The following is a 21,166-nucleotide window of genomic DNA, read 5'->3' as shown; positions in this document are numbered from 1 at the left end:
ATGGCAGTCACCCAAAGCCCGACTCCCTGATGTTAACATGCCATTGTCGGGGGCCTGCCAAGAATATAAAAAATTGAGTCTGCAAGTTGAACAGAGAAGTGGCACTTACACAGGCATGGACCCACATTGTATATGGGCAAAGCACAAATTTTGGGCAGTCAATATAAGGAAGAACCATAATGAAGGATAAACACATGTACCAACCTGGGTGTGTCTGCCCTATTTAACCTTCTGCCTACCCAGAGCTAGAGAGGAGTTGAGACTTTAATCTTCAGACTGAACACCATGTGTCCATCTAGGCTGGGGCGTCTCCACAAAGATAGACACAAGCGCAGAACTTGGCTAGAGAGGCCAGAAGCCAAGAGACTGGGGAACCGCAGGACCAGCTGCCCAGCACTGTCTCTCTGCTGAAGGGCACCCACCTTACCCTGGTGCCTTCCTTTGGCTGAGAAATCACTGTGGTTGAAGCAGCTATAATAAAAGGGGAAACGGATACCCCCTGAGGACAGCTTTTCTCCATCTATAACCTGAGATGGATTCAGTGGTGCTATGATGCCCAAGGCTGGAGATTTCTTCTCTGCAGCTGACCTGGCCCAGGAACTTGTCAAGCCCAAGTTAGTGTATCCATTGCGGCATGGGAGGGGCTGTTTAAGTGTGATGTCATTGCTCACCTGCCAAGAGAGCCTAGCTGGTCACTGGCAGCACTGGCCCCAGGTGTGGCTGCCCGTCGCTGGGTCTCCCTCTAATGTGAGCCCTGGAGAGGCCAACCTCTGGTTTGTGGCCTCAGAGAGAGGGGTGTAAATCTGGGGTTTGCTACGTGGAAGGAGGTCTGAGTGTGGATGCCTTATGGACGACAGGGAGTCTGTCTACCTGCCCAGTTGCCTTCGCTACCCATCTCCGTGGTTCTTGCATTCGTTTCCAGCAATCCAGTGCCAAAAGGAGTGCTGAGGGTGACCCTCAGGCCTCTTGTCACAGCTGCACGGGCCCACCACAAGCTACTCAAACCTGGAAGGAGGCCTTGCGCTCAAGCAAGGCAGCCATCCTCAGTTTTAGGAAAAGGAATCTTGGCTACTAACAGAGTGGAAGGCAGGAGGCCAAACCTGGGAACTCTACCAGCTTCACTGCTTGCAGCTGGGCATAAGGAGGTGTCTCGTGAACCCTTAAATACAAGGAGGCCAGTGGTTTAGTGGTGGAAGCCAGCATCAGAACACACACTCGCCATCCTCTGCCTGTTACCTCGTGAGCGCAAACACAAGGCAGACAGCCCTGCTCGCCTTCCTACTGCTTCCCAGAATTCCTCTGGGACCTGCTCCGTCTGGGCTTTAGCACGTTCAATAAAGCTTGACAAATTAAGAAAGATAAGAGATGGGTTTCCCATGTATCTTTTTGTAAAACAGAGTCAACATACAATATTATATTAGTTTCAGGTGTACAGCGTAGTAATTTGACTTTTCTGTAGCTTACAAAGTGATGACCACTAAAAGTCTGGTGCACTCTGTCACCACACAACATTATTACAGTATTATTGGCTCTATTTTGGGGCTGTCCACTGCATGCCTGTAACTTGTTTTGTAACTGGAAATTTCTATCTTTATTTCTCATTGGGCCCATCCCTGTTTTAGCCTGGCCGCCCTGAGTTCGGCAGCCTCTTCCTCTGTACACAGCCCTCCTACTGTGGGGGCCCCGTGGCCCAGCAGCAGAGCTGCCCCAGGGCCCAGGGCATGTGCAAGGTGGCGGAAGGCTCCAGAGGAGGCCCGTCACTCGCCTCCGTGAACTTAGTTGCCTTACTAGCTTGTGAGCTCTTGAGGCACCTGTTTGTATCGCAGCACACTTTGCCCACCTGCCTTTCTCACAAGTGCAGGTTCTAAAGTAAATTACAGCCAGAGTTAGAGACAGCCGAAATATGTTGTGACACAGGTACCAGATACGGCTTCTCTCTGCTCCCACCCTTCCACAGCTCGGTGCAGTGTGGGGCAGGCCCAGCCCGGAGCACCCCAGCACTTCCACCCTGGCTCTGCCAGTGAGGCGCCAGGCCCCATGGTCTTGTGGGTGGAGGGAGGCAGGGGGACCCAGGGGGAACCGGGGAGGGGGTAGGGAGGGCAACCGGAGGCAGATAGGCGTGCTCCTGACACAGGGCTGTGAAAAGGGGAGGAAGGCGCTCGAAGCTCTACCTTTTACCAGCTGCACTTCGTTCTCTGTGCCTCAGTCTGCCCCCTACGATGTCAAGTTGGGTTTGGGTCTGTACATACCGTATCTTTTTTCCTAGTTCTAATAAACTCTGCATATCCCCTTCTGTACCACATCCCAACTTCAGGCATTGTTGAACTTGTACTTACACTCAAAGGGTTAACTGTGGACCTCAGGTAGGAAAAGGGCGTCCAAGAATGGGAAGAAGCCAGGGTCCTTCCTCCCTGGCCCTGACCCTTCTTTTCCTCCCACTGCCTTTTCCATGCACCCATGTGCCGTCTCTTGTCCACCCAGAGGGAGTCCCACCCCTGCTGTGTCTCCCTGCTGAGTCGGAGCTCTGCCAGGTGGGGGCTGCTCTCAGCCCACCCCCCACACCCCCACACCCCCACACCCCCGCCCTCTGCCCTAGGCCGCTGCCACTGGCTCTGGCCCAGGCTTCAGAGAATTCGCAGGTATTTAGACATTCATTTTATTGCTTAATCGAGCTTGAAGCCATTTAAATTAATACAAGTTTTTACATTTGGCAGCAAGGCTTTTACAGTCCCCTTCAGCAGGGGAGGAAAGAGGTTGGGAGAAAATCAAAGAAGGCCTTTGTCTTGGGCCATTGCCTCCTTGAGGCTGGAACAAACCAGCCACCATGAGGACTAGAGGCACTGGGACTGCCCTGAAGGAGCAGAGTCAGTGCTGACTCCAGGATCTTCTGGGGGGGGGGGGGTGGCCCTCGAGCCCTGCGGGGATCTCTGAGGGTGCCAGAGCCCATATTCAGCTTCTGCACACACCTCAAGGTCTGGGCCTCTGGCAGTTGCTCTTCCCTGGGGGTAACCTCCTGCTGGGGTCGCCCCCTAACATTTTCTGGGCTTAGCACCCTTTCTGCCCGCTTGTTTCATCCTTTCTCTCCTGATCTGACTCTTATGCAGCCACTTTCCACCTGGTAAGCATTAGTTCATTGGCCCCCAGGAAGAACATAGGCTGCCCTCCCCCCAGGGATGGCCTTCCTCCCCAGAGTCTGCCTCTCTTCCTAGCAGAGCTGGGGGAGGGTAATGAAGAGTGGGATGTACCCAGAGCCGTCTGCTTCTGCTCTCACTCCATCAGCTATACACACACACACTCTGCTAACAGGGACTCCCTGCTTAAGCTAAGGAGTCAAGTTTACCCTATTAGCTCTCTGTCAAAAGGAAGGGGGGTTTTGAAGTTGCTTTGTCAGTGATGTATCTATTAAGGATGATTCTGAGCTGTGAGAGTCTAGAACGCTTAGACCCACCTTACACAATGGAAGTGAAAGGTTCTAAGTGCATCAGCCTTGCGGGGGCTCTCACAAGCTCCTGCTTTTCTGCTTAGTATGACCTCTTCCCTCTGCTAGTTCCAGCCGCTCTTGCCATGCAGAATGAACCTGATGGCAGCTGCCCGGGGCCTGTGAGCACTGGGCCCCAGTGCTGCTCTCCTCCCCTGCACAGCCAGGGCCACCCCTGCAAGCTGACACCCCCTTTCTCTGTCCCCCAGGTGGAGGTGGAAGTGGAGAGCATGGACAAGGCAGGCAACTTCATCGGCTGGCTGCACGTCGACAGCGCCAACCTGTCTGTCTTGCTGGTGGAGCACGCGCTCTCCAAGGTCCACTTCACTGCGGAGCGCAGCTCCTACTACAAATCCCTGCTGTCTGCGGAGGAGGCCGCCAAGCAGAAGAAGGAGAAGGTATGGTGTGGCATTGGGCAGCGGCCGGGGTTGCCGCTCCCCCAGCTCATACTGGCTCATAACTTTCTCTCACCCTGACTACCCCTACTAACACCACTGACTTCAAAGGACACACAGACATGGTCCTGTTGTCCCCCAGCTGAGTCAACCCGGTTGGTCTCAGACCCCCATATCAGGAACCACGTACGGCCCAAGTGCAAGGCTGCCAGCTTAGGCAGTCTCAGCCATAAGCCTGTGGCGGGCCTGAGGTGGGCCCCAGGCCTGCTCGGGCAGACCTGCAGCAGAAAGTTGTCTGGGAGGTGACCTTGGATAGATGAGATAAATGACTAGGGGTGTCCCTGTGGGCAAGAGATAGGCAGCACTCCTGACCCTTCCTGTAGCCCACATCTGAGTTTCCTTCCCATTGCCCTGCAGGGAAGCCCATTTTGGAAGCAGCCCCAGGAGACATATAAAGCTGTTAGGACAGCAGATTTACAGCCCATCAGTCTCCACAGACACTGCATTGAAGAGACAAGGGGGGTGGGTCTGAAGCAGCTTTTGGAAACAAATGGACAATTAAGAAACCTTAGTGGGTTTAGTGGTGGGAGCTGAGCTCAGCACCCCCCACCCCCAGCCTATTGCCACTGACTTACAACCCAACCCTGATAATAGGGATAAATCAGCCAGTCACCAATTTGTCAGTGCTTCCCTGAGCTTGAGGAGGATTTCGTGGGACAGCCATGCTGAGCCATAAATTTGCTCCAGGAATAAACATTTCCCTCCCCATGGGGCAGCCAAGGCCCAGACATCTGCCTAAGGGGGTGGGGGGCTCGGAGGCCCTGAGGGCTCCTCCTCCTCCTCCAGCCTGAAGCAGCCATCTCCTCGTGCAGTCTCTTCTCACCTTTCTTCCAAGAGAATACACCATTTCTCCCTGTGCCCTGGGGATTGGGGGGGTCCTTCCCCAGGTGGAAGGACTCCAGGGAGAGGTAGCCCAAAAAACTTGGACAGGTGAAAGGGACTGTTTATGCCTTGGAGGGGTGGACCACCGCAAGGCCTCTGAAGAGGTGTCTGTCCTTCCTTGCCCCAGTTCTGGTCACATTAAACCCTCTTTTCATAGAGCAATGGGGAAACAGGCAACCTCAGCTCCTACAGCAAAGGTGCTTGCTCTCGGATTTCCTGTTGTGACAGCTGAACTTAAGATTGCCACTCCTGTGTCCTTTGCCTGTGGCAGGGAAGTGGAGGTGATGTGCTGCTGGGTCTCAAGTACAAAGGGCTAAACCTTCACTGAAGAGTTAGCAGCTGGGGGGCATCGTAGCAGGTACCAGCCTCTGACGCCCAGATTCTGAGAGCATCTTTGCCCCCTGGTCCTGCTCCCTGGCTGCTCGGCCCATGAGCCTGTTAACCACCTCTTCAGACCCGAGTGATCCTGTGAGAGTAGAGACCCCAAAGGGATCCAGGAGAGGATAGAGAAGGGAATGTGTCCTGAGGAGGAGAGGTGGGTTCCTTGCCAGGTGGTAAACCTGGCATCACTGTTTACTCCCCAGTGGATTTGCTTGAAAGAACCCAAGTCATCCTTTCACTGGTGCCACATGATGACGCTGAGGAGTAATTACCAGTGATTAATTACTTACACAGGCTGCGTGTTTTTATTCCAGCCTAATTAAAATGCAGTGCACCGCTCTCAGTGCAGAGCCTGCCTTCCTCCTGGGTCTTTCTCCTGCGCGTCCCTTTCTCCTCAGGGCTCCTAGGGGAACCTAGCACGGCTTGCCTCTTCCTGGCTGGGCTGGTTCCCAGGAGCAGCATGGGCAGAGCTTTGCAGCAGCCCTCAGAGTTGCCTGGACTCAGATAAGAGAATTGTCCCAGTCTTGCCCCACTTGTGACCCCATGAGGGCTGCCTTAGCTGTTGAGACAGGCACACCTAGGGTTCAGAGATCACGGTGCTACCAGTACACTCACTAAGGAAAGTTAACACTGAAAGGCTGTGTGAGACCTGGTGCATGCAGAAGTCTTCAGTGAGTGTGATTGTGTGTGCATGTATTTGTGAGTGGGTCTGACTATGCTCCTTACCCCAGTCACAGGAAATTCAGCTGCCTCCCTGCCGGGCCATATTCCTCCCTATGCACTTTGGACTTCTCTCCTAATAAAGAAGCTGGCTCGGCCCTCCTCTTCCTCCCCCTCTTCCTTCAGAGATTCTAGGCAGATAAGAGGTCCAAGGAGGGAGCCACTGATAGCAGCTGCATAGAGCTGCATAGATAGCACCTCCTCTCTCCCTTCCCTCCACCACTCGTGTCCTAGCAGGACCCTGGACAGGCTTCATTTGGCCATTGATTGGCTTTTATTGAGCTTGGCTTCCCCACTGCGGGGCTCGAAGGCCTCCAGCACCCTGGCCCTATGCCAGCTGCACCCCCGGAGCCTCCTAAGCAGTGGTATTAAATAGGATTTAGAAAGGGAAGGTTCCAGCCAGTGGAGCCTCAGTCCACATTGCCCATCTCCTGCAGAGAAGAGGCCCGGGGCTCCCTGGGGAGGCAGTGCAGAGAATTTGGAGGGCCAGGAGTGGTGTGAGGACAGGAGAGATGGCCTGTGCCAAGCCAAGTGGGCTCCTTTCCTAGAGTCAGCCACAGGGGACAATTAGGAGCCCCAGAATGTAGAGGGGACCTAAGCAGGACAGGAACTGGCATAACAGAGCAGGTGAGGAAGGAGGGAGGTGCTTCTCTTGCCCTTTTCCCACCTGCATCTATAGCCAAGGCCGTAGAAGAGGCACAGAGGAGCCCCGTCTCAGCACAGCTTGATCCTGGCCCTGACCTTAAAGCAGGAGAGCTGCCACCAACCTGACCGGAAAAGCTGGGGACCTCTCCAGTGAAGAGGCCCGGGGTGCAGCCCGGGGTGCTCTGCAGGTGGCTCTCCCGGCATCCTGAGCTCTGCTTCCCAGGCCTGACTCAGGATCATCTCTGCCAAAGGCCAGGAGCATTCACAGCGCCCAGACTCCCATCCTGCCCAGCATCTTGGCCATGGAGGTTCCTCCCCCTCCCTTCCTTCCACCAAGAACCTGGGGGCGGAGCCATACGGCACTGTGTGTCTGTGTGCACACTTACTGTTTCTGCTGGGAGGAGGCTTTGGGTTTTTCTTGTCAGGGATCTGAGCTGTAAGAGTGCTTGAGGTGGCTGTGGAAAAATGGCACCTGTCTGGCAGGTGTCTTGCCGATGTGTCTGTCCCCTAGTTCTGCAGAAGATCAACATAATATGGGCAAAAGGAACCCATGTTTAAGATTTGGAACATGGGCAGCCAAGCCTGCCCAAGCCAACTGACTCCTTCCCACCAAGAAGCTGCCTGACCAGGCTGCATTTCCCAGCTTGCCACAGGCCACTGGCAGCCAAGCCCCAGGGAGCAGCTGGTCACCTCCATACCCCGTGGGAAATAGGCTCCAATAGCCTTCAAGGCTCCAATGGGGTTGGAGTGGGGTTCCTTTATCTGACAAGCCACTGTCCCTCTTCTACCTCAAGGGAACTACAAGCTTCTGGAGTCTTCTCACCTCACTGCTCCTCATTGCTCCCTTCCTGCTGCCCAGTGAGCTGTGGGACTGTCATAGGACTGGCCCCTTTGCTGCCCTCCAGGAGCAAGGACCTGAGGGCCATCCCTTAGGGCTCTCCTGTAGGCCATCCAGTCATCCCGCTCATCCCTAACCTCAAGCTTGCTGCCACCTGAGCCTGCCTGGAGAGAAGCTCCACCCCCTCTCCCGGAGGAGGAAACCTGAGGCTGTCGCCTGAGGCTCTTTCACTTGAGTCATTAGCATTAGCAGTTTCCGCTATCACCCTGTCAGTTTGTTCCCAATTCATCAACTCTGTGGAGGAGCTTCCTTACCCTGCCCTCCGCACGCCCCCCACCCACCCCACCCCACAGCAGAGGGAAGCAGTGTGGCGTTAGGCCAGGTGCCCAGAAGTCTCCCAGGCCCAGGGCCTGCTCAGGAGCCAATCTTGCCTCTTAGAAGCAGCCACAAGATCCTCAAAGCTGGGTCTCAGAGGGGCTGAGAGCTCAGAGGTGGACAGGAGTGACTGGCTAGTCACTTCCCCGAGGAACTTGCAGCGAAGGGCCCCAGGAAGAAAGCCAGTTGTGGGCCTCGAAGTGGAAGGAGCTGTGGCTGTCCCCCAGAGTGCTCCAGGGGTTCATGCCATGGCCTCTGATTGGAGAGGCCTTTTGTAGAAAAGTCCGAAGTCTAGAGACCCCCTTCCTCATGAGGGCAGGGAGGCCCTGGACAGATTAGGCCAAGAGTCTCTGATCTGATTGAAGTTCTGCTGCATCCTCTCCTGTGGAGGCCCGGCCTGGGGGGTTTGCAGCAGAGATGCCTAGGTGCTTATGAGGGAGGTGATGATGGGAGGGATGTTGGAGAAGCGTGACAAAGGTCAGGAGCTGTTTGTGGTAGAGCCCAGCCCCAGACCAGGGGCCCACGAGCACACACTCTGAAGGCAGAGGGCACGGCTCTGTGTGGGTGGCAGAAGTTTGGACCTAGGAGACGTCTCTCCCGTCTCCCTTGGCCACCCCCTGGCAGCACCGGGGCTCAGTAACTCCAGCCCTCCTCCCTTCAGCTGCTTCCTGATGCCGCCCAGGAGTCTGCATGTCAGCTGAGTGCATGGTCAAACCACTCCATTTCACAAGGGAAGGGAAGGAGACTCCGAGAAGGCACGTGGCTTGACCAAAGTCAGAGGACAAACTAAAGGGCACAGTGAGAGGATGAGAGTTCATACCTCCCACCTACTGCTTAGCACGGCCTTCTGTCTCCCCTGGCTCTCCAGGGGCCCCTCGCAGAGCTCTAGAGCCCGGCTGCATGTGTGCAGATCCTGGTTCCACCACTTCTGATGAGCTGTGTGCCTCAGTTTCCTTTTAAAGTGGGTAGTGTAATCTCTGCTCAAATGGTTCTTGTTAAGGACTAAACAAATTAATACCAGGAGAGTGTTTTAGAATGGTACCTGGCACCAAGTAAGTTCCTGGCTTGTGCTTTTATCACACGTTGCCCCTGTGTGTGTTCATCCATGGTGCCCCTGTATGTGGTCCAGTCCCCTGCGTTCTCTTACCCCCTGCCCCCTGCTCAGCTGAAAGCCACCTCCCTCCTGCTCTGATGGGCCTCACTGCTGGAGTAATCTCCTGGCTGCAGGATCGGAGTTGACGCGCTGTCACATAGCATCAGCTTCGGAGCTGCTGCAGCCCTGACAGCACAGGGCTGGGAAAGAGGGGAAAGGGAAGGGGGGCAAGGGGGACAGTCCGGCTTCTGAGCTGGGGTCAGAGCTGCCCACTTGAGATGAGGAAGGCAGAAAAGTTGCTGAGAAGAGGCCTTGTTGCACAGGGACCAGCCCTCCCCTCCCAGGCCCAGGGCTGTCGCTGGCAGAGCCTCAGGAGTGCCGATTGCCCTGTGACAGTTCACATTGCCCCTACAGAGTGGTATGGGGGAGGGAGAGGGGGACCCAGCCCCAAGGTTCTTCTGGGGTACGTGAGAATCACCCAGGAGCCTGCTCTGTTTTCCTGTCTCTGGATCCTGCTTTAGCAGGCCTGGGGTAGGACCTAGGCACGTGCTTCTCTTTTTAAGATTTTATTTATTTTTCAGAGACAGGGAAAGGGAAGGAGAAAGAAAGGGAGAGAAATATCAGTGTGTAGTTGCCTCCCATACATCCTCTGCTGGGGACCAGGACCAAAACCCAGGCCTGTGCCCTGACTGAGAATTGAACCAGCAACCCTTTGTTTAGTAGGCCCGCACTCAATCCACTGAGCTGCACCAGCCAGGGCTGCATTTTTAGTAAATTCCCCAGTTGCTCCTGATGACTGCCGGCATTTGAGAACCGATGGATCAGAAGGACTAAAGAGCACTCTTCCCCTCACCTTCACAGGCAGGAGGGTCCAGGGCCTCGGCCTAGCACCATGGGAGTGTTCTGTGGTGATTCCCACACTTGCTCGGGCGGTGACCCAGTTGCCCCAAAGCCCCTCTCCTGATATCCTTTCTGATTTCGCTTCCCCATCCCCTCCTCTTCTGTTGACCACACATGCAGGTCTGGGCCCACTACGAGGAGCAGACTGTGGAGGAGGTGACGCCGGTGCTGGAGGAGAAGGAGCGCTCGGCCACCTATAAGCCAGTGTTTGTGACTGAGATCACCGACGACCTGCACTTCTACGTGCAGGATGTGGAGACAGGTGAGTGCTCGGGCCCAGGCCAGGCATGCTGCCTCAGAGCTCCTGGGAAGTCCAGCCCACCTCCAGGGTCTCCAGGGACCTCCCCTCCTGCCCACCCACCAGGCCCTAGACACCACTCTGGGCCAGCAGGTCCTCTGAGGACTGGTGAGGTAACCAGTTCTGTCTGAGTGGTGCTCTGAGATTCTTAGGTCATTGTTTTGCTCCCTGGCTGGGCTGGGCTGGGCTGGGCATAAATATCTGTAGCCTTTAGAGTCTTATCAGGAAGCAACAAACAGATCGTCTTTGTGTGGTCAGGAAGCAAGAAGCTGCATCCCTCAGCCCCTCACCCCCTCAGCTTCCTTGGGAAGGCGTGTGGAGGGGGATATCGTGGGCCTGTCTCTGCCTGGGTGTCTCCTTCTCCAGAGGTTACCGTGGCCATTTGCCATGGAAGCAGGAGGCACTCCTGGAAAGTCAGCCCCAGGCAGTGTTTCTAAAGGGCTTTAGAAAGCCCATCCTCCTTTTCTTCCTGACCTCAGTGTTGTGCCTTGTGGCCAGCGTCCCCTAGGCAGAGACCTCAGGCTCCTGGAGGGACAGGGCAGGAGGAACCGCCCTCCCAGCAGCTGCACCATGGCCCCTCCAGCTCAACCTCCCACCTCCACTCTGTGTAACCTCACCTCCCTCCTCCTGTTGCCACCCTGTTCAGGGATACATTTTAGATGAGCGCAGAGGAAACAGCTCTTAGAGCTGCTTCTAGGGCCGAGGAGCCAGATCCTTGCAGAGCAGAGGGGGCTGAGATGTCACTGGCACTCAGGGCTGCTCTGTGGGCTCAGGTGCAGCTCTGTCCGGGCTCCTCAGCCCACCCCAGGCCCCATCCAGATCACCAACAGCCTCGTCTCAACCACTTCCTCTCTAATGATATTTCCCAGGCAGCTGCTTTTGTGGTAATGTCATTTCACCAAGGAAAACTGACCATTTCCAGTCCTGGGCTGGCTATACTTGGGAGGGAGAGAGGGAGCTGATGAGCCTTGAGCACCAGGTTCTCTTGAGTTCAGCTGCCACCCTGGTGAAAGCTGGACCACCTACTCCCTCGGGGATGAAGCCAGGAGAGGCCAGTCTCCCTCTGGGTCTGGGTGGTATGACCGGAAGGAGTCTTGTGGCAGGGGTCCAGGAAGGAACAAGAGGTATTCCTAAGCATAGGAGCCAGCAAGAATGAATGGCCCTCCGGGAACCTAGAGGAAGGAAACTCAAAAGACCCTGACCCAGACACAACAGCTCACAGACAGGCTCTCCCTGGCCTCTGGGCCCTGCTGGGGAGGACTGCCCTCGAATAGAACAGGACCCTGAAGTCTGCACGGGACAGAGCCTGAGGGTTCAAGGCCTTTGACCACAAAGTCACTGTAATCTCAGAGGCTTCCAGTGCAGTGCCTCTTGGTACCAGTCTGGCTGTCTCTGTCAACTCTAGGAAGTCGTGACGCTGCAGTGAGCAGTAGCTAAGGCAGAAAATAAAAAGAACTAGGGAGGAAGCCATGTATTAGAATATTGGAGAAGAGAGCGAGGCGCGTCACGGCACTCCACTGAGAGAGTTGTGGTGGGCTCCAGAGAAAACCCTGTCCTCGGTGGCGCCGTGAAATCTAGGAAAATAAACCTCAACATGCACCACCTCCCTCTTCTGCAGCCTTCCGCACTCTCAGGGGACATCCTCTCACCCTGTCTCCCCTCTCCTAATTAAAGCCTGCCTTCAGGAAGGAGCTGATGAAAATGTTGCCCTTAGCTGTAAATTATTATACCAACCAGGTATCTGTGTAAGGACCTCCCAAAGGGCTTTGCCTATTTACAGGAGGCAAAGCCTGCTCCTGTTACCTTGGATCAAAAAATTAAAAATAAAAGTAGACCAAGTATGAGAGAACTTGTCCTATGTAGAGGCTTCTCCTTAGTCCCTGAAATTTTACCGTCTGGGCAAGGAACACTATCTCGAGAAAACTGAGTGTACCACTGCGCAGGCGCGAGGGCAGCTGCGTCCTACAAGCCTCTGTTCTGGAACCCATCTGGGCAGTGGCCCTTACAGAGGCCCAGGAGTAGACAGTCCTGGCGTGCGCATGCAGAGGTCATCTTCAAAGCAGTTGAGTGTCGGGGGTTCTAGGCCTTGCGAGAGTGAAAAACCAAATGAGCTATGGTCCTTGCCCTAAAGGAGCTCTCCGTGTAGTGGCAGAAACATAAACCCAGACGAGGATCTTAGCAGGCTGACTGACAAGTGAACCGATGGCCGACATGTGTTAGGCACCGGTTACAGTGTGTGTGGCCTTGGGCCCTGAAGATGGAAAGACGAATCCACATGCACTTGGCCACCCTGACCTCAGAGAGCAAAGCAGGCACAGCAGGTCTGATGCAGAGCTAGAATCAGGGCCAGAGGGAAGTAAAGGAGTGGCCACTGGAAACTGATACTTTCTCCGCAGGGTCGGGGGGAGGGGTACAGCAAGAAGGACCTGGGTTGGGGGGCAGAGACCTGAGAAGACCTTGGGTATTGCTAAACCTGGCCAGAAAAAGCAGGCAGGCAGCAGTGCCCCAAGTTCAGAGCGACTGGGGAAAAACAAGGCAGGGCAGGAGAGTGCCCTCCCCCCCCCCCCGCCCTGCCCTCTGTGAGGAGGGTGGTGACGGCTTCGGGAATTCAGTGTGTATCTTGCAGAGGGACCAGTCAGTGTGGCAGGTGTGAACACACCGAGGCTGGACCCTGCTCTCACAATTGCTCTCCATCTCTCATGGCTCAGATTCTGGGGCCCTTTCCTTGTCCGGGGTTGTATGGGACCCGTCCTTCTGCCACTGGGAACCTTGCAGAGAGTGGCTGCGGTCAGTCACCACCTCTGGCCCAAGCCAGGGCCGGCTCTTGCAGGAATGGGCTACAGGCTGGCTAGCTCCCACCGTAGAAGAGGCTGGTTGGCCTTGGCCCTGCTCCACATCCACTGGCACTCTCCACCTGCCCAACCAAAGCCCAGGAATGTTCCCAAGGGCTCCCACAGCCCTGGCTGTTAGATTGGAGAGCTTGGGTTGGAAGACCGTGCCTCTGAGACCTAAAGTGTCAGCAAGTCACCGCCCTGCTTGGAAGGTAGATAGCATGAAACCTCTTGAGCAGAGGCCAAAGAGGCCCTCCCTGAGGGATGGAGGCAAGCCGGTGCTCGTGCTCTCTGCAGACCTCCTCACCCCACCCACTCCCCAGGCTCGTCTGCCTCCCCAGCCTATCCAGAGATGAGACTCTGAAGAACCTGGCACCCTGGCCTCACTCTCTTTTCCTCCCCATCAGGCACCCAGCTGGAGAAGCTGATGGAGAACATGCGAAACGACATCTCCAGCCACCCTCCCGTCGAGGGCTCCTACGTCCCCCGCCGGGGCGAATTCTGCATTGCCAAATTTGTAGATGGAGAGTGGTAAGCCCCTTGGGTACCTAGCAGAGGAACAGGACAGACCGTGGCAGGTCTGTCTTTAGGGTGCTGGCTAGGCTTCATGCATTTGCCTCTGCAGCCCGATTTCCACTGGGGTGGTGTTGACTTCGGCCAGCTCCCCAGGGCAGCCCTCTCCACTGCTCAGAGCCCGTCTGGGCCCACACTTCAGCCCATGATTTTCCTGCAGTCCGGCCAGCCTGTGGAGTGCGGAGGTTGTGTGCCTCCTCCCCTCTCCTCCCTAATTCTGTTGGGGCAGCCCTGGCTGGCTGGGGCTCTCCGCCACACCCCTCCCACCACACAGGAAAAGCGGTGTCTTAGTGAGCCCAGACCAGCCACCCAGCCCTCCACCCAACTGTCTGGGACATGAGCAGTAGCCCTCATAGGCTGCAAGGTCATTTATATCTGATCTTCCAAGGGTAGGGCGCATGGCCTTCCCAGGGTGACGAAGTGACTTGGATATGTTCCCTGCTGCGGCCTCCCAGACAGATCTGCTGGCTAATTACAGCTGCTGTTTAGTGTGCTGGGTTTAAACAGCAGACATCAATCCGGTCATTAGTCTTGTTGCTTTATGCCCCCAAGGACATATTAATCTGCTTCACATGCTCCCCTCTCCCTCCCTGTGCTCCCAGCTATGCCCTGATTCCATTAAATTGTGACCAAAGTGTCCCGAGGCTGGCCTTGATGGAGTCTGAGAACTGTCCTCTGACACCCTTGGGTGTGCCCTCTGAGCCCTGGGCAGGGAAGTGATGTGGCCTCTCCCCTGCCATCACTAAGGCTCCATGGAGACCACACTCCTCAGAGCTGTCCCTGAGTTCTGCCCATGATGCCATTGCAGGTACCGGGCCCGAGTAGAGAAAGTCGAGTCTCCTGCCAAAGTACATGTCTTCTACATTGACTACGGCAACGTGAGTAGGGGACCGGGAAGGGGACAGGTGGACAAGGAGGAGGCCCCACGTGACTGACAGGGGTCCTTCAACCCAGTACTCCCTGGGTCAGGGCCAGCTGATCTCTCGAAGGTCCCTCCAGGCTTTGGGCTTGTTACCGACAGGACAGTGAGCGTGTGGGCACTGCCTCTGTTGGTGTAGCTGGCCGCAGCCCTTGAGTGACCAGGCAGCACTGGCGTCTCTGGTTAGAGACCTGTGCTCACCGACAGGGCTGCCGTCGGGCCCGGAGGTGATGTGCAGCCATACCCACACTTCCTCCTCTCCGCCCTTTCTCAGAAGAGCGGGCCCAGGAAGTAGAGCTCCTGTTCCTCGTGCTCAGCGTGGGGCTCGTCCCACCTGCTGATCTCCAGCACATCCCAGAACCCAGGCTGCAGAGGGGGTAGTCACGGGAGGCGGAGTGACGGGGGGAAGAGCCCTTCTGGCGGGGCCTGAGAGTCTCCTGACCGTTCCTGGGAGATTGCCTGTTGGTGTGGCGGCGAGCAGGAGAGAAGGCCGTAGGTCAGAACCATGGGGCTCCGTGGCTGTGGCTGTCCACTTTCCTCAAGGACTAGAGTTGAGAGTCAGTTAGCAGGAAGCCCGGGACTGGGCCATACTCCCAATTTACTACCTGGGAGTCACCAAGAAAGAGGTCCCCCAGGCTGGGGTTGCCCCACACACCTTAACCAGAACCACAGGCAGGTGAGGGCGCCGCTCCCCCGGCCGAGGCTCCCCCTGGCCTGCGGAAGAGTGGTGAGGGAGCCCATCAAGGGAAGGCATTGGGAAGAAATGGAGACAGTGATTGGAGTTTGGTTGTCAAATTATTTCAATGGGAACCAGCAAGTACACCAGGGTTGACAGGGTGTAAGTTACAGCTCCCACTTGCCGGTGCCAGCAGGCCATCCTCTCCCAAGGCATCCCTGAGTAGGCAAGCCGGTGCGCATGGCTCATGGGACCGAGTCACGGGTGAGCAGGCAGTCCCTGAGTGAGAACTCCAGAGGCCTGGCCACAGGGAGCTGCCCTGTGGCCCCCTGAGAACAAGGGGGCATCAAGTGCATGACAGTATTGGCCTGGTGTGTCCTCTACAGAGAGAGATTCTGCCATCCGCCCGCCTGGGTACCCTGCCGCCTGCCTTCAGCACTCGTGTGCTGCCAGCTCAAGCCACGGAGTATGCCTTCGCCTTCATCCAGGTGCCCCAAGATGTGAGTTGCTGCGTCTTTCCGCCTTTCAGAGAAAGCTGTCCAGTGACACCTAGCCACTCCTGCGGCCCTTACAGGCTGAAGGAGGTGGAAACAGTGGGCAGCCTGTTAGTAATGGGACTCAAAAGGTAGGAGTGACTGAGGAAGTTGGAGAAGGTGCCACAAAGGAGGTGGCAGCAGAGCACGTGAGCTAGTTCTCGAGTAGGCCCCGTGGGCCAGGGTGCAGTTGGGACAGAGACGAGTCTACCACAGCCGGGTCCCTGGGGCCTTGCGGGCAGTGTCAGGGCCTGGGGACCGAGCCCTTGCATGACCTGGCGTGGAGTGTATTCTTGGTATACAGGAGGGGTGTGGCAGGATTTTCAGCAGAAATGTGGCATGGACAAGTCTGATTTTAAAAGTTACTCCTAGTGCAAGGGGGAGACTGCAAAGAGTGGTTGGGAGACCACTGCAATTGAAAACCCAGGCTAGAGACGGGGGTGGCCCCACCAGGGCCACATTGGTGAGGCTGGGGAGAACGGGCCAGGTCTCAGGGTGCCCTTAGAGGGGCAGGGTGCGGAGGGGCAGGGTCTGAGATGGGTTTTTAGATGTCCATATGTTGCTGCTGGCCAAGATGAGCAGGGTGAGTAGGAGCAAATTTGGGGCTATAGGAGCTCCAGGCAACCTTATAGTGTTCAGTTTGGAAAGCGAGATGAGCCCCAGAATTACAGGTGTGAGTCGTTTGAAACCATGGGGGCAAACGGGCATGGAATCTGGGGAACATGGGATAGGGAGGGACAGCCTCTGTCAGGGCTGCTGACGCCCCCACTGTCCGGAGGGCAGAGCATGTCCCGCTCCCCAGGAGGTCAGGCAGGCTGAGGAGGAGCCCCGGGGGCTCAGTGAAAGAAAGCACTCTGATAGCAAGGTTGCTGCCGCCGCCAGGTGCAGGGTGCTGAGGGGCATGTAGTAGGGGAGAGTCAGCACCATCGAATATTTTCTGCCCTTTAATGAAATTGCCAAAGGGCAGAGGAGAACCAGCAGGAAAAGGTGTTAACAGAACAGGCCCAGGGGCAGACAGGGGACTGGGAGGGAAGGGCACAGAAGATCTGAGACAGGAAGTGGAAAGATGGGGACTGGAAGGTCACTGTGCTGAAGTGAGCAGGTGGGCAGGGGTGCAGGGTAGGGGAGGAGGATGGGGTGACCTGCAGACAGGCTTGGGGCGAGGGGAGAGGGAGACACTTCATGTCCGGAGCCCCTTTCCTCCCTCTCTCGGATCCGAGCAGGGAGTGAGGTGCAGGTGCCTGCTGGGCAGACTTTCTTGGATGTCTGTGACCAGGACCTGGGGCCCACGCGGCTGTCCTTCCCTCGAGCTCACCTCTCCCACTGACCTGGCCATGTCCCTGCTCCAGGAGGATGCTCGGACAGATGCCGTGGACAGCGTGGTGCGGGATATCCAGAACACCCAGTGCCTGCTCAACGTGGAACACCTGACCTCCGGCTGCCCCCACGTCACCCTGCAGTTTGCAGATTCCAAGGGTGACGTGGGACTGGGCTTGGTGAAGGAGGGCCTGGTCATGGTGGAGGTGCGCAAGGAGAAGCAGTTCCAGAAAGTGGTACGTGCTGCAGAAGGGGGCGCCCACCGTGGGGCGGCCCGCTGGTGTCTCCAGCTGTTTTGACAGAGGGGCCTGGGGCTGCACCAAGAGCCAGTGAGGGAGCAGGGAACCCCATCCCGCTGCTCCTGCTGGGGGAAGATAATGGAGTTTGGTTTGTTGGGGTTTTTTAAAAAAGCTAATTACAACCCAAATTAATTGGCTGCAGGTTTGGCTGAGGATGCAGCTGCAAACTAGAGCGGAAAGTTTCCCTTTGCATGCACCCACAAGTGACAGGCCAGAAAGTTGTGCCTGGGCTGGGGGGTCGTGGAAAGCGCCAAAGCCTGCCTTGCTTTCACTCCCATTCTCACCTCTCTCTGACATATAATTGCCAGGTCCATAACCAGCTCCTAGCACACAGAGCCACCAGAGCCAGCTCACAGTGCCCACGGGTTCAAAGGGACTCTGCCACAGCACCCCTCCAGCCTTTTTTGTTGGAAAAGCCCCCAGTGCTTGGAGCTGGGCCTGAGACTCCCTTTCATGAGATGAGGAGGACTTGCTGCTTCACAGGCTGGCCTGTGAGGGCCGTGTGGAGTGGGGGCTGACACCTAGGGAACCAGCTTCCACTGTTCCAGTGTCGATTGTCAGGACTGGGTTCTGAAACTAGCGGTCCCTCCTGCTGAGCACCCTGCTCACCCAGTCCTCCCAGCATCTCGGCAAGCCGCCGCTGAGATCCCACAACCCACCAGCCCTGAGGACGGGCTGGTGGCAGGCAAGGCAGGAGGAGATGAGAGGGCGGCGCATCGCCCAGTTTGTCCCCTCACTCCCCACCCTCACAGGGCCCTTGCCTTCCCATCTCCTAGCCCTCTTTGCCTTTCCTCCATCCCAATGTATGTATCCATGGTTTCTGGTTCCATGGACAGCTTATGCAAGTTGAAAATTCATTTGGAAAAAGACCCCAATGGGAGTTGCTCCTGTATCTCCTCTGGACAGGAGAGGCCTGATTCCAGTCCTTCCCCTGGAGACCCTCAGTGCCCTGAGCTTGCTCCAAGGGGTTAGCTTAAGTTTCCCTGCAGGACTAGGGAGAGCTACCCATAAGGTCTCTGGCATCTGGAAAGTTCCTTCGCCCAGTCCCTGAGATACACACCTAATGTGTTCATTGATGCATCTATTCATTCTCTCAGCAAATGCTCACTAAGGGTCTACATATGTCAGTGAGTGAGAGACAGCGTTCCTGCCCTGTAGGGCTTACGTTTGAGCATGAGGAGACAAGCAATAAAAATAAATATAAGAAGTCAGTGAAGTAGAATGTTAGAAGATACATGCAATGGGAAAGGAGAACATAGAAGTAAAGAGCAAATACCATATGATCTCACGTGTGGAATCTAATAAAAAATAAACTGACGAACAAAACTGAAACAGGCGTGGACACACGGAACAGACTGGCAGCTGTCAGGGGTGGGGGTTGAGAGGGATGGATGGAAGAAGGGGAAGGGATTGAGCAAAAAAACTTGTGTGTGACACATAGGCACGGACGACAGTGTGGTGATAGCTGGGGGGGGGAGGGGGGAGGGGCACTAATAACCAGGGACAGAAAGAGGCTTTGGACGACGGGCGCACGACACAGTGTGCAGACGGTGTTGTTTTAGTTGTGCACTCCACCTGTGTGGTTTTGTGAACCAGCATCACCCCCAATAAATTCAGTGAAATGAGTAAATAAATAGCCATCCCTTTAAAGAGAGAAATAAATAAAGTAATAGATTCTCATTACGAAGAGGTAGAGGGAATTAGTGATGTGTGGGAGGGGCTGGCTGTAATTTCAAATGGGGTCATTGGAGGCCTCATTAAGAAGGCTATAATTTTTTGTTTTTAATCCTCACCAAGGACATGCTTGTCGGTTTTAGAGAGGAGAAGCAGGGGAGACAGAGAAGCATCAATTGAGTCCTGATGTGACCAGGGGACCCAACCTGCATGTCCTCTAACCAGAATTGAACCCGCAGCCTTGGTTCACAGGAGGATGCTCCAACCAACTGAGCCACACTAGCCAGGGCAGGAAAGCAATACTTTTTATCAAAGATTTGAAGGTGTGGGATAGCAGCCAGATATACCAGAAAGGGAAGAGCACTTCAGGCAGATGGAACAGCCAGTGCAGAGTCATGAAACCGCTAGGAGACCAACTGACTGTGTACTTTGGCTTTTACTCTGAGGGAGCTAGGAATCCATTGAGCAAGGGGTGACATGGACCTGACCTGGGCATACTGTAGGGTCACTTCAGCTGCCCAGTGGTGACCACTCCCTTTCTCTCATTCCTCCAGATCACAGAATACCTGAATGCCCAGGAGTCGGCCAAGAGTGCCAGGGTGAGTTTTTGCCTCCGGAGCCCCAGAGGATGCTGAGAGAGGGGGCTGGGCTGTCCGGGTTCCAGGAGGCCCCACCTCCCTGACAAGCCGTGTTCTGTTTTCTCACAGTTGAACCTATGGCGCTATGGAGACTTCCGAGCCGATGATGCAGACGAGTTTGGCTACAGCCGCTAAGGAGGGAAGGGTCCGCCCCCACACCCTCACGCCAGGACCTCTCTCTGCCAGGAGGGTGCTTCAGCTCCAGACCCCAGATCGGGGGCGTAGACTGGGTCCAGCTTTGCTTCAGTGTACGGAAATGTCTTGTAGGGCACCGTCTGGGCTGGGGGCAGGGGCAGGGACCCTGAGGCTTTCAGGCGATAGGCATTGTCTTCTGAGAGGAGGGTGCTGCAGCCAGCCGCCCAGGGCGCAGAGTTTAAGGAGGCACTCAGAGTGTACAGTCTCTCCCAGCTGATTTTCTGTTTGTATTTGGATGGGGGCTTGTGATTTTTTAAAAAATTATTTTCAAATCAGGAAGAAACATGAAGGACTTTGTCCCCGAGGAGGGGTAACACTGGCGCCTGAGGCCACCGGGCACCCCGCTCCTCCCCCAGACTGCCCTCCTCTCAGATCTCTGTCCAGCTGTTGGTTACGTGATTTCTCTGACACGTCCATCCTCAGATGCCAGCGTGTTCGCACCCGCCCCTTCGCCAGCCCTTCCCTTTTCTGTATTTAAAGCTTTGGAGGCACAATAAAATAGTACATGCTGTCTGTAGCTCTGGTTAGTTGTGGTGGAGCCCAGACACTGGGAGCCGTGCAGCCCCAGCCAGAGTGTCTCCCGGGGACATCATCTGCGTGCTTGGCCATACCCACAGACACCTGGCCCCCACGGCTGTGTCCTGCCCCCCACAGGGCCCAAGAAGTTGGATGTAGATGATGAGTGTGTGAATCTCCGTCTGTCCGCGCTCCTGGAGGAGCTGTTCTGCCCCCACCAGGCAAGCCCACTCTCACCACGGTCTCTCACTTTATTTTTACCCATCGTGGAAGCTGGTCTTGGAGAAGAGAACAGCCAGCAGTGGGGCTGCGTGGGTGGTTCTTCACAGTTCGGAGCGGCTCTGAGGGCACAGTGGGCATCACCTGACGCCCTGGCCACCACGCAGAAGGTCGCAGGTCTTCTCTTTTGACTCACAACCAGTCCGGACCCACTGCACACAGCTGCCCTCAAGGACCTTAGAGACTGGAGTGGCTTGGCAAGCAGTGCCCAGACCACCCGCACAGGAAAGGCCAGGCCAGCCCTGCCAGAGGGCCTCGCTGAGGGAAGTGAGGTGACTTCCCTCTTCCTGGTAGCAGGAGGAATGGCTGGTGCCAGACAGGCTGGCACTACGTGATAAAGACTGAGGGCCCCGGGCCCCTGCTCAGCTCCCTGCACAGTGCGCGTTCGCGGGAGAGTCGGGTGGGGGACGGTGCTCCAGGAGGAGTCCGGCTGCTCACCAAGGAGAGCCTGTCTGTCCAGATTGTTCGGTCTTGCTCCGTTGTCCTTAAGGTGGAGTTTACCGTGGAGCTCAGAACCCCAGGGTACCGCGGGCCTCCCAAGGGCAGCCACTGAGGGGCGTTGTGAGGAGCCAGCTGTGCTGCTCAGTGAGGGCTTGGGAGAAGGTGTGTTGGTGGGAGGCCACCACTCTGCTGTCCACACGTTGGGCGGGA

At 56.1% G+C, this 21,166-nt stretch overlaps 1 protein-coding gene across 1 annotated transcript in view; it reads left to right on the top strand.

Annotated features, from left to right (window-relative positions):
- SND1 (staphylococcal nuclease and tudor domain containing 1) overlaps positions 1-20,237 on the top strand; it is a 422,748-nt gene extending 402,511 nt beyond the window's left edge. The window contains exons 17-24 of the mRNA XM_037049273.1: positions 3,688-3,876; positions 9,888-10,029; positions 13,304-13,427; positions 14,278-14,347; positions 15,451-15,564; positions 16,947-17,150; positions 19,442-19,486; positions 19,595-20,237. Of these exons, the coding sequence (XP_036905168.1) occupies positions 3,688-3,876; positions 9,888-10,029; positions 13,304-13,427; positions 14,278-14,347; positions 15,451-15,564; positions 16,947-17,150; positions 19,442-19,486; positions 19,595-19,660 (954 nt within the window). The 3' untranslated portion in view covers positions 19,661-20,237. The remainder of the gene's footprint in view (positions 1-3,687; positions 3,877-9,887; positions 10,030-13,303; positions 13,428-14,277; positions 14,348-15,450; positions 15,565-16,946; positions 17,151-19,441; positions 19,487-19,594) is intronic.
- The last annotated feature ends 929 nt before the right edge of the window (positions 20,238-21,166 follow it).

The sequence above is a fragment of the Sturnira hondurensis genome, unplaced genomic scaffold (genome assembly GCF_014824575.4).
Source record: "Sturnira hondurensis isolate 20B ecotype Veracruz unplaced genomic scaffold, ASM1482457v3 Scaffold0006437, whole genome shotgun sequence".
Taxonomy (NCBI): Eukaryota; Metazoa; Chordata; class Mammalia; order Chiroptera; family Phyllostomidae; genus Sturnira; species Sturnira hondurensis.
The sequence above is the reverse complement of the archived record's forward strand: the minus strand, read 5'-3'. Positions and strand labels throughout refer to the sequence as shown.